Below are 12594 nucleotides of genomic sequence, written 5' to 3'. Positions count from 1 at the left end.
AAAATCAGCTAACTTTAAAATCTGAAATAATGCAAACGAGCGAAGAGAAGAGAAAAAAATCATTGAGAAAATATTTCTTGTCATCAAATCCTGAGGCCAATTTTCCATAACTGACATCGGCAGATTAACAATATATCTAACTATACGATTAAGTCTGACTCCAAATCAATGAAGGTCTCGTCTATTAACCTCCGTCCGCGGCCTTATGCGCATATCGTATGCAAAGACGACGCCTCAATTCATCTATGTGCTTATACCATTAAACTGTTATACACATTAAACATCGCATGCCGTTGTATTTGTCCGGTGTCGCTACAGCTGCACTAGAGGAAAAGGAACCAACGATCTAGGGAAAAACTACAACTCCCATTCTGTTCCAGCCGCGTAGGTGTTTCCGGTGTCTTATAACATTTTACTTCCTTCCACACAGACCGACACGAACAAATCGAGACAGAAGACATCGCTAACTTTTAAATGTTGTCGCTCGTGCTCGCGCTTTGAGCTCGCCCTTCGTTTCACTGCGCGGGTAGAAGCCTCGGCATGTGGCGGCTCGTGTGCGAGAACTGAACAGTTGTTGGGAACCGAGCCCCGTGAAGTGTAGGCCTCCGAAGAAAGTTTGGTCGAGGGCCTGTAAACAACATGTCCTCCGCCTCGCAGTCCTCCTCCAGACGCCAGTGGTGCTACCTCTGCGATCTGCCCAAGATGCCCTGGGCGATGCTGTGGGAGTTCAGCGAAGCCGTCTGCCGCGGCTGCGTGAACTACGACGGGGCGGACCGAATAGAGCTGCTCATCGAAACCGCCAGGCAGCTGAAGAGCACGCACGGAGTTCTGGACGGGAGGCCCCCCGGAGCACAGCACAGCAAAGGCAACTCGGCCGGGCCTATTGAGGCTGGGCGGCCGCATGGAGAGCGTCTAGACAGGGGGAGGGGTGAGTACGGCCTGTCTTCCCGCCTTCCCAACGGCCTGCACAGGGCCGACGAGGTGGCGCTGTCAGAGGGCAGCCGGCAGAGCCCGAACACGCGCCACGCACGCGCCGTCGCCGGCGCCGTGCCCAACCTCCATGGCTCCATATCCCACGCCCTGATCGCCCAGGGCCTAGTGGCAGCGGCCCCTCACGGGCTTTTAGCCCCGATATCCGGCTCCAGGGCTGCAGCAGCCCCCATCGCCGTCTCGGCCGGCCCCATCATAGGTGATGCTGGCAGAAGACAGGCGGTGTCCCTGGGAGTGGGCTCCAGCAGCTCGGCCCTGGTGGGTCTGGACCCCGCGGTGTGGAGGAACAATGAGATGCTGGCCGAGCTGAACGAGGTGTCCCGCAGCAGGGCCGAGGGCTGGCCCAACCGCCCCAAAGCCATCCGGGACGTGCTCGGGGCGCTCAGCAGCTGCGTGCCCTTCAACGTGCGCTTCAGGAAGGACCACTCTCTGATGGGTCGCGTCCTGGCTTTCGACGCTGCCACGAGCCCAGAGTTTGAGCTCAAGGTGTACGTGGAGTATCCTGCCGGCTCTGGCATGATCTTCTCAGGGGTCCCGGACCTGGTGAGGCAGATGTTCCGCGACTCGGCCAAGGATGCGGGCAAAGCGGTGAACTCTGGGCTGCGCTATGTGGAGTACGAGAAGCGACAGGGCACGGGCGACTGGCGCGGGCTGTCGGAGCTGCTGAACGACGGCGTGCGCATGTTCAAAGAGCCCCCCATTCCAGAGGTGCTCCCGCAGCCAGATGCTGTCTTGTCCATGGCAGCTACAGCACGTCCTGTACCAGCGAAGACCAGGCGCCGCAAGGCCTCGCCGGGTTCCGAGAACGGGGAGAGCGAAGGGAGGCCCGAACACGCGGCGAGGGAGCCCTGGCCCCGAGGCGCGTACTCAGGCATGGACGCGGGTCCCGGCATGGCCGCCCCCCAGGAGGGCCCGCCGCGCCTGCACAGCCAGCCTTCACCCATCCCGGCACTCATGGGAATCGCAGACAGCCTGAGCTCCAGCCAGATGTCCAGAGACAGCCCCAGCATGTCCTCCGCTCACTCCTCCTCAGCCGGACGCCCCACCAGCAGCAGCCCCTCCACCGCCTCCACGTCTGTGTCCCAGGCCGCCCTGGGGCAGGGCGCAGTGGGGCAGGGCAGCAGCACCAGCGCCGGGGAGTCCTCGAGCAGCTCTCAGGGCACGGTGCTCTGCTGCACCCTCTGCAGAGAGCGTCTGGAGGACACGCATTTTGTCCAATGTCCGTCTGTCCCCCACCACAAGTTCTGCTTCCCCTGTACCCGAGGTTTCATCCGCAGCCAAGGTCAAGGCGGGGAGGTGTACTGCCCCAGCGGCGAGCGCTGCCCCCTGGCTGGCTCCACCGTGCCTTGGGCCTTCATGCAGGGCGAGATCTCCACCATTCTGGCCGGAGACGGAGACGTGACTGTAAAGAAGGAGAGCGACCCTTGACGTCTCCGTCCAGCTGTGCTAAATGGTAAGAGAGTACACGTTGAGAGTAGTCATAAAAAAAGATTTCTTTCTGCAATATCAAAACATTGATAGCATTCTATAAAATACACATTTAATTGTGATCAGCTCTTTGTTTATAGTTTTTCTTGAACAGGTACTTGTCTCATTTGTCTTGAATGAACCTAAAACACACATTTAATCATAATTAGTAGTACAAACTAGTGAGGCAGTTTGAGCTACTAGCGAAACCAAACTTGTCAAAACAAACAGTAGTATGATCTGCATTTAAACTGTTGGAAAGAACGCTGCTCGTTGTTACTCATTTTATTGTGGCTTTTCTTGTGTTCCCACAGTGGATCCTACACTTTAAAAGCACTTCCCGAGGTCCTCTTTGGCTCCAACATCCTTCGTGCCTGTGAGAGCAGATAGACGTGAGCTCCCAGACGGCAGACACACACATCTCTACCTAAAGACCCAACAAGACACACTTGAGAGGGGAGACGTATCCACAGCCTGGGCTGGCGACATCGTCATGTCAAGTCCTGACCAGTTAGACTCTCCCTCAACAGGCCTCGTTTTCAAAGCACACACTTGTTTTTAAGAATGACAATCTATTTGGCCATTTATTTGTTCTTTATTTGTTCCATGAATGCCCCACACTGATGGATTGGTAGATTAACAAAAACATGCAAAAAGAAATGAATGTTCAAAATGTGGCTCACCATCGGGTCCTTAAAGCCAAGGATGGAGAATAATGTAATCCCACAATATGTCTCTTAGGTATTCTCCTCACATTGTATGTCAAAAATGTGAATTTACTTTCAATATGGCTATGTAATTTCTATTTTTGATACAGTACAAATTTCTATGTATTTGTTTATAGCGATAAGAAGACCAAAGATGGTTTGTTCATGCTCAGTGTAATTTTATTGTATTGTAGCCTTGTATGCTGTATCCACTGATAACCTTGGCATCAGTCACTAATTTGTTCATCTATCACAGATGTAAGCTTGTTTTGTCTATTTACTTTTTTTTTGAATTGTACGTATGGTAAGATAATTAGCAACACAATCCTTAATGGTTAACCCACATACTCGTGATCCTAACAGGTCAATAAATTACAAAAATAATATCAGTCACGGCTGCTTTATTTCTTTGCTAGTGATTTCAATCACTTGAGTATCACAAACAAGTTTATTATGACATAAATAACTTGACAATGTAAACAAAAACCCCACACCAGTAAATGTGCAAAAATAATATTGACAATGTGAACAGAATTAGCATCTCTCACAATAACCACATTTACCCATTGCACTGCACACATTGATCACATGTGTAGTTATATCAGCACCAGCAATGAAAAATAATTGAAGTCCAACAAAAACACCACTCCCGGCGCTAATATCAAAAGTATAGTTTTGATCTGTAGACATACAAATGCAAGTGGTGGACATCCTCTACATGCGGTCTGATTTACTGCAAAGTAAAGAGTGGTAGGACCTCTCAACTGACACATGCTGGTTTATAAAGGGGACCTGGAGTTCCCCAGGGCCTCCTTAGCCCCCTTTAGGGTCTCCTGCTTCACACACTTCCAGTAGCCAGAGAGGCTGCTCTGAGTCTGCACCTGGGGGCAGGAGAGACACATTCACATCACAGTTTCACTGCACTTCACTAAGCAAGCTATAGTAGGCAAACTTAACAATTCTCCTTAATAAATTACATTAAGATTTCAACTGCCCAGGTGCACTTACGTTCAGCCCACGCAGAGCTCTGTCTTTCATCACACCGAGGAATTCCTTGTGGCTCAGGCAGTTATCTCCATCTGTATCAAAGAGCTTGAAAACCGTGTCCAGCACATTGTCTGACAGTTCGTTGCCCGTGGCGATCCTCACCGCCCTCTTGAACTGGGCTGCAAGCAGAAGGATGCTGTAATCTAGCTTCTGTGGTATGAGGAGGTAAGTGATGGGAAAAGGAAGGGGGTGTTACCTAGTCCAACCGGACGGTTGGCTTCAGTCACCATTTTCACTGAAAAGGCGAAATCATCCAGGTTGTTGGTGAAGAGACAGAATTCCTGGAACTCCTCAAATGTGATGCTCTGTGACATAAAATGTGAGTTCTCCTTCAAGCTCGATCAAGTATTTAAGATGGTGCCTGAGCCTTGACCAGACCTGATACAGTCAGGTTTGTTTGACTTGGGCTGGAGAGCAAAGCCTGTACTCTACCTGACCAGAAGGGATCCTCTTCCTCATGTTCTCCCAGTACACTTCGTTGTTTTCTTCATCTGTGTAATGCAGTAGCCACTCTGCAAAGTCTTCTCTCCGCATGGTCTCCATGCCTTTAGAGAACTGCAGGAACTCCATCTCCTGGACCTCGAGTTGCAGGTCTTCCATGAACCTAACAAAGAGAGTGATGTGTTGTGTATAACATTAGCGAAGACAAATACCAGCTAAAGTAAAATTAGTTTTTACGGTCAAGACAGATTTTTGAGCCAAATTCAAGTCCACTTTTCCGCTCGGACTATGGATGTAACATCAGCTTCATTCATACGAGGCTAAAAAATACCGGCTTGCTTGTGTTACCTACGGAACTCCTGATACTGCAGCTTGTTGTCTCCTTTCCTTCCAAAGAAGTAGGCCTGTAGAGTGGTGTTCACACCTTCAGTGTCCTCTGCTGGATTCTTTAATCATCATGATCAAATAAATAGTGTTAATGTTATGTAAAAGGGAATCACCAGACATTAAGCCATGATTTAGGACATAGTTGTGGATGATTTAGGCTCTAGGCTGTTAGGAGAGTGAATACCAACCTCTGGGTTCTCCTTAGTTCTCACTCTAGTTTTTCCTATGATCTTCTTGAGCTTCAGCAGCACCAGAAGAGAGACATGAAATTAACTGAGGAACATGAAATCCTATGTCAACATTTTCATTTCTATCTGAATATTCACAAACTACAGATATGGCCCACATCACACACCAGAAACAGGAGCAGATGAGATTCCATGCACTTCTGAACGGGCCTGTCTACTGAGTCACAACATGAAAATACAATACAGGGTGCGTCACGTGCCAGCATGCAGCTTAAAAGGTCTGGCTGGCTCACATACAGTACGAATGTCAAGCAACTTGATATAAACGGGCTAAAGCCAGGAGCTGGCTGGCGCTGCAGAGCTCTAACACATGACATAATAATAAAAAGCAGTGCAGCTGTCCCTCACCTCCACGCGTCTCCATACTTACACCAGAACCAGAACCAGGGCTTGGGGCAGCATTAAAAAGTGGCAATATTTGGAAATTTAAATACAGGTATTGACCTTTTACACCTCCCATACAAAGAAATATGCCTTTTATTAATGTCTGTGACACCCAAGAGGCCTCACCTTGAGAAATTCTTTTTTGTCCACTTGCTCGTTGCCATCGACATCCAGCATTTTGAAAGCTATATGAAATCCTGTGCGAGGCTCTGCAACAGCAAAAAACTCTCATCACAAAATCACAGGCACTTTATTGTGGCTCAGGTACAATACTACTGAGCCTTCCTTACTTGTTAGGATAGTGAGCAGAAACAGATACTCCGTGTAGGATATCAAACCTGAAATACAAATAGAAATGTGCCTTGAATTTAATACTGGAAACAACAAGCCACAAAAATGTATTGACTGAGACTGTCGATCATCATCGAACGATCATCACACATGACACGTAATGATCATTAATCTCATTTTATTATGTAAAAGTTTCATATGATGATCTATGATTACATAGAACCTCTTACATAATACCTATAAATTTAAATAATACAAACTCCACACTTTCTAAACGGAAATATTTTTACAGTACTGAGGATTTTAAAATCTACTCAGTTGTTTCAGAAACAGTTGAACATCAGTTACTGTCTGAATGTACTGCGTTTACATGACGGGCATGTGCACAAATGTGGACACAGAATATTAGAACTGAAGTGTGTAAACCTTTTTCTGGGGAGTTATTAATAACATACCGTTGTCTCCTAAGGTTCTGAATAGAAGTTTACCAGCTTTGGCTTTAGAGGCCCTCAACAGCATCGTATTCAATTCCTGCAAAAAAAAACAAAAAAAACAACAACAGATCAACAACACTATTAGCCTAAACATAAACTGTACTTTAAATACAGTTTGAAAACAAATTCTTTTTCCACATCAAGACAAACCTGGTTTGTTAAGATTTTCTTCCGCAATTTTCCTACATGAGAAGAAATTTAGAAAATGTTTACATGGTAGAATGTCAAGTGCATATAATGGTAATAGCAACTAAGATGATTTGCTAACACACAAAACATAAGGTGACAAACACATAGGGAGGTATAAGCTGAGTGATGGGCGCTGACCGGTGCTCACACCTCATTTGGCCTTTACACGCTGGCAAACCTCTAACCAGAACCTCGCTCTCATCCAATTGCTTCACCATGGACACCTCACTGACCGAGGTTCAGTTCAGTTTTGAGACCTGGTGTCCAGACTTTACCATGCTGTTCTCAGCAAGTGGATTTGAATCAAACTCTTGACACGTCAGAATAAATTGAAGCTGATCCTGACTACTATTTGGTATTATTTTATAAAAGAAGAGATTTCAGATTTAGAATTTTGTAACAGCTAAGATACCCCTGGGTTTCCATTTTCCAGTTGTGTTCATTTTAAATTAATACACGGTACAACACGTAAGCAGGTCTGCAAACTATCTGATGACGTCTTTAAATCACAAAACTATTATCTTCTCCCTGGATGCTACTTAACATCTTCTCTAAATGAACTCTATTCTATTTTCTTCCTTTGACTTGCAGCAGCCATCTGTGAAGCATGAAGTCCAGGCAAAGGCTTCAGAAACGAAGTGTGTCTTACTGTCCACTTTCTCCAGCATCACAGAGAACAGGAAGTCTCTGGGGGTCATGTAGTGCTCATCTTCGTAGACCACAGAGGCGAACTGGGTGAAACGGAGCCTTCTAGCAGACAGCTGAGGAGTTGCAGCTTCCTGACACGCACGCATGCGCGCATACGAGCGCACGAGCACGCACGCGCGCGCGCACAGACACACACGCGCACACACACACACACACACACACACACACAGGCGAAGGTTTCATAAAAACCACACAGCCTCTCACTGGACAAACATGCTCGCCTCCACTAGGTGTGTTCAGCTACTCACCTTTTCTTCCGCAGCAAGAACGTAGAAAGGCGGAGATCTCGCGCTGACATGATACTGGTAATAACACATAACACCGGTCCCTATTACGGAACCCACAATAGCAGGAGCCACGGCGCCATACGGTGAAAACCCTTTTAACGAGCGAGAGCTCCTCCAAACGGTCCTAAAGACCGAACCGACCCTTCCCCAGCTGGTCATTTTCAGGAAGCTGCGCAAGTTGCGTAAACAACGGGGCTTCCGTACATGCGGGCGCGACAACAGGTCACGTGACGACCCCACGCTTGTGTGGGCGAGGCCCGCAGGGGCGTAACGCGGCGGTGTGCGGTCAGCACAGGGTGCCTCAATCTGCCCCCCCCCCTTGCCAACATGTCTGTGGAAGGAATGAAATACGTCTCCCTTCGGTTGATGAAAGCAGTATGCAGTTAAGACTTCCCAATACCTCACACATGTAGTTCTAGTTCAAATTTAAACCAATATATAACACAAAAATGTAAAAAAAAAATGACAGCAAGCTGGTGCGTGTAACTTGAATAAAATGAAATCAGATTTGTGATCCATGGTTTCTTTGGTTGAACTCCATGGCTTCATAGGTTTTAAGATACAAATGGAATGAATAACGCTTGTAAGACAAATTGGTAAGCAAGTACTCAATCAACAATTTCTTTATGTACAGATCCCACCATATGCAGAGTCCGAGACTCCTTCTTGTAAGATTTCTGAGTTAATCAACTCATATGAAAGGTAATAGTTATGATGATAATGTTAATGCTAAAGAACTGGACCTTGATGTCTCAATAAGGTGTCTGTAACTTTTCATGCCAAAAAGCTCTGTAGCCCGTCTGAAAACGTGTCTTTTAAGCTCTCGTCGATCTGATGGGGTGTGTTGCAAGCCAAGTTGATCACCACACTTCTTTTAGGAAGCGTATAGTCGTGATGATCAAAAGCCACAGTCACTGAATCCATTGTAACAGCGAAAATGGCTACCTCGTCCGGTAGTGGAGTTCAACCATATGTTTGATCCAGAATCTGACTCTGAAATCGAATTGATTAGTGGCTGCGTTAGCTTGATTAGCGGCTGCGTTAGCTGCTAATAGTAATGGTTGCCAATGGCCTATGCAGCCTGAATTAGTACAACAGAATATTCATAACATGACTACAGCTTGTTTGGGAGCATAGCTCGATAAACTAATATAAACTAATTTTTACATGTTATTCTCTTTTTCGTGCTGCTGTTTCAAAATAATTTCTTCATAATGGGATCTTCAGGTGCTGCTTATATTTTGCCGTATTTGTAATATAGTACCAATGTGGGAACAGTGAATGTCTACAGAGGCATGGTGTGACAGCTACTGGTGCTGTCAAAATATTGCATGTGTTTAAAACCTTTATTAATATGACATGGTATTTGATATTAAAATTTAGATAAACCTTACCACAAGACGCCTAAACCAGTTGCCAAACCTACTGTCATGTATGGTTAATGATCCAGGACTAGAGCCTGTATGTTCGAATGTGTATTCATTACAGAACACATTTAATATACAGTATATCAGACAAACTATGGACAATTACATGGAATTGCATTGAATAAATCAGTATCTCGGAATTTTATAAATAATTTTAGAAATTTTACTATTTACAGATTAATCACAGCATAACCTACCTGGGAACTCTGGTTTACAAACATAGCTTTGGTTCTAAATACATATTGACCTAACATATTTTTAGTTGCTTTTACTATTGTGTGTGATATATCAAATGCTAAATTTAGTTATTTTGTTTTTTCCTCATAAATTTGACAGTACTATATCTGTGTGTATTTCAAGTTGTTGCAGGTATCAAGCCTAGAAGTCTTGTTAGCTGTGGCTGGGGACTTCTAGGGCCAAGAGTCCAAGTTGTCATCCCATCTTCCCTGGTCTTGTGGATCAGGGCAGTGCTTCATGGGGGACAAGACACCTATGTTGAACTTAGACAACTTGTGAAATAACTAAATTACTGTTTTCGTTGCAATACCTGAATAAAAGTTGAAATATTATAAAACATTTGTTTTTTTCCCCTCATAAAAAAGAGAGTTCAGTGAAACAGCAATAGTCAAAGCGAACCAATGCACCAGCACTATAATGCTGGATAAGTTACCTTCACAGTGCAATGTGCAGGTGGAGTAGCCTGATGGATTAATGAAAGGAAGTACGGTAAACAGACCATGGGATGAATGGGTAGGATTCATAGTTATGTTGAAGGCATAGTTTATGGTCATTTGGTGACAGTGCATTTGGCTGGGGAGCTGTGAGGATCTTTGTTGTGCTCACCACGTTTTGTAAGACATTTTGATCGGAAACAGTGAGGCTGCTGTACAGATGGAGGAGGCAGCTGTTCTCCTTGACACCACTCTAGAAGAATGAAAGGAAGTACGGTAAACAGACCATGGGATGAATGGGTAGGATTCATAGTTATGTTGAAGGCATAGTTTATGGTCATTTGGTGACAGTGCATTTGGCTGGGGAGCTGTGAGGATCTTTGTTGTGCTCACCACGTTTTGTAAGACATTTTGATCGGAAACAGTGAGGCTGCTGTACAGATGGAGGAGGCAGCTGTTCTCCTTGACACCACTCTAGAAGGTATAGAGAATAGAATAGTAGAATAAAGAAATGTCCAGTATTTCCTATGTAGGTCACAACCTTCATAAATGTAAACAATACTGTATGTAGAGGTAGTTAGATCATTTGTAATGGTGTTTGGAGCAACACACGTTTTCAACTTAGCTTTTATAGTGTTGGTTTCTTAAAACAAGGTCCTCCATAAAAAGACCTGGGTCCAGCAGGACTTTATTGAAGGTTTTTACACAATCTGCACCATAACATGAGAATTGCAAATTGCCCATAAACACACTAAAATATCAAAATAAGTTGACCAACTGCATACAGAGTAAATATATAGACAATAACATAGATCAGATTATGAATACTTCAACTACAACTACTCAAATGTAAAATCCAAAATCTCTGTCAAATAAAAGTGCCTTTTGACCAACAAATTATCATACTTCTGTTAAATGTACATACTCAAGTTGCTCCCAAGGTGAGCAACAACTGTTGTAAAAGGTAGCCGTGTGCCCACAACCTGCAGTGGCGTCTCAGTTTGAAAAGCAACCTTCTTGCGTTTTGGTAGCTGGGATGCGCCAGCCTGTATAAAAAATAACAACATCACATTTACAGCTAGCTGACTAGATAAATAGCACTTACGAGAAGACACCAACAACATACATGTTAGACTTTGATAGAACTTGCCATAACCCAAATTCACAGGTCTACTTGGGCTAGGACATACACATGACAGTGACACATGACAATAATTAGAAACAGCTGACTCTCACAACTTACTGTTGCAGCCAAACCCAAGTTGTACTGAACTAGTGATGTGTCGTTCGTGAACGATTCGTTCAATATGAACAACAGTAATATGACTGTTACATGACAATAATGACAATAATGACAATAAACAGCAGGAACATATTAAGGAATCTAGTGACAGCCAACTTCCAATGTAGTTACTTCCACGTTAACACATTTTCAGGTATGTCACTAGCTACAGATTCATACGTCGTTCCCTCTGAGGATATCGACGAACAGCACTGTCAACAGGCAGCTCCACTGTAGCAGGAATGGAACCAGTTTTGGGAGATCCGTAACACCTTCTGAAGGGTCCACTGATGCCTTTTGTTCATATAGTAACTGACTCAGTATGTATGTGCCATATAAAATTTTCAGGGGTCTCAACGGTGTAAGAACTGGAACTGGAACCCACTTTTGCTTGGTGTTGTAGTTCCGTGCTAATACAGTGTCTCACGGCTAAAAGATTATCTCTTTCGCTTGTTGGTTACGTCTCTCAACTTGTGCTTCTTGTTTCTGTAATACAATGTCTTTGTCACTTGAAGGCACTAGTGTTTCACATTTTTGAATGGGGCTTGTATCTGTCCCTGTGTTTTGGCTCAGTGGGGGGTCAGTTCTGGTTGGGAGTTTGGTTGTAGGGCTGTCACTGACAGAACATTGGCTGTTTTTTTCTTTTTTTTGAGGTCTTGGGCCACTTGTTGAAGTGTCTTCAAGTCCTTTTTATCAAGGCCTGAGGTGTTAAAGGTGGGTGCCAGTATGGGAACCAAATATTGTTGTGAGAGGCCAATGATTTGTTAAAAGAATAAACTTCCTCCCAAACAGATACTGATGAAATTTAAGAACACCAACCGTGTACACGAGGCAAAAGCAATTGGTCTTTCTTTTCCGTTTGGCATGATGTGTAAGACAACTGCTCCTACTCCATATGGTGAAGCATCATATGCTAGCTGCAGAGGAAGTGATGTATCAAAGTGTGTCAAGACATCTGCCTCCAGCAGTGCCACTTTTGTTTGAGCAAATGCACTCTCGCATTGTTCTGTCCACTTCCACACTGTCCTGGCACAACAACTTATGTAGTGGTCCAAGCATGGATGACAAATTTGCAATGAACTTCCCATAATAGTTCAATAAACCAAGATAAGATCGCAGTTGGCTCACGTTTTGATGTAGTTGTGCATTAACAATTGCCTTTACTTTGGATGGTGCCTTATGCAGTCCTTGAGCATCAATGACCCGTCCCAGATACAGTATTCCACAGAAGGCTGAAAGAACTTGCATTTGGATTTGCAAACTCTCAATCCATATTCTTCCACTCAGTGCAAAGTTGCTGTTTTTCCCATAACAACTATATCATCCAGATAGCATTGTTCTCCTTTTAATCCACTGAGTATCTGATCCATTGCTCGCTGGAAAAGTGCTGGGGCTGACGTTATTCCAAATGGCAATCTGCAATACCTATACAGGCCCTTATGGGTGTTTATGTTAAGCATGTCTCTTGCTTTTTCTTGCACATGTATTTGAGAAAGGCTTGGTTTAGGTCAATTTTACTGAATTCTTGTCCTTCAGCCAAGCCAGCAAACAGATCATCTATGTGAGGGAGATTA

General features: G+C 44.8%; 2 protein-coding genes across 2 annotated transcripts; one reads left to right on the top strand and one right to left on the bottom strand.

Annotated features, from left to right (window-relative positions):
* The first annotated feature begins 286 nt into the window (after positions 1–286).
* LOC114869140 (interferon regulatory factor 2-binding protein 1-like) lies at positions 287–3553 on the top strand. Its single transcript, XM_029173051.3, has 2 exons — positions 287–2443; positions 2772–3553. The coding sequence occupies exon 1, from the start codon at positions 640–642 to the stop codon at positions 2416–2418; it is 1779 nt and encodes a 592-aa protein (XP_029028884.1). The 5' UTR covers positions 287–639; the 3' UTR covers positions 2419–2443; positions 2772–3553.
* Positions 3549–7845, bottom strand: micu2 (mitochondrial calcium uptake 2). Its single transcript, XM_029173054.3, has 12 exons — positions 7602–7845; positions 7295–7424; positions 6607–6638; positions 6418–6493; positions 5962–6009; positions 5798–5880; positions 5228–5278; positions 5001–5098; positions 4644–4815; positions 4408–4516; positions 4173–4330; positions 3549–4045 (listed from the first exon to the last, which is right to left on the bottom strand). Exons 1-12 carry the CDS (start codon positions 7797–7799, stop codon positions 3944–3946), a joined length of 1257 nt encoding a protein of 418 aa, XP_029028887.1. The 5' UTR covers positions 7800–7845; the 3' UTR covers positions 3549–3943.
* Between the last annotated feature and the right edge of the window lie 4749 nt (positions 7846–12594).

Source organism: Betta splendens, chromosome 14 (assembly GCF_900634795.4).
Source record: "Betta splendens chromosome 14, fBetSpl5.4, whole genome shotgun sequence".
In the NCBI taxonomy this organism is placed as follows: domain Eukaryota; kingdom Metazoa; phylum Chordata; class Actinopteri; order Anabantiformes; family Osphronemidae; genus Betta; species Betta splendens.
This window is presented reverse-complemented; position numbering and strand designations above follow the sequence as displayed.

Coding starts and splice junctions, on each gene's coding strand:
- LOC114869140 (XM_029173051.3), top strand. CDS start 640: ATGTCCTCCGCCTCGCAGTCCTCCTCCAGACGCCAGTGGTGCTACCTC.
- micu2 (XM_029173054.3), bottom strand. CDS start 7,799: ATGACCAGCTGGGGAAGGGTCGGTTCGGTCTTTAGGACCGTTTGGAGG. Junction 6,639..7,294: donor GATGCTGGAGAAAGTGGACA/GTAAGACACACT, acceptor CTTCTCATGTAG/GAAAATTGCGGAAGAAAATC. Junction 4,331..4,407: donor CAACCGTCCGGTTGGACTAG/GTAACACCCCCT, acceptor TTCTGCTTGCAG/CCCAGTTCAAGAGGGCGGTG.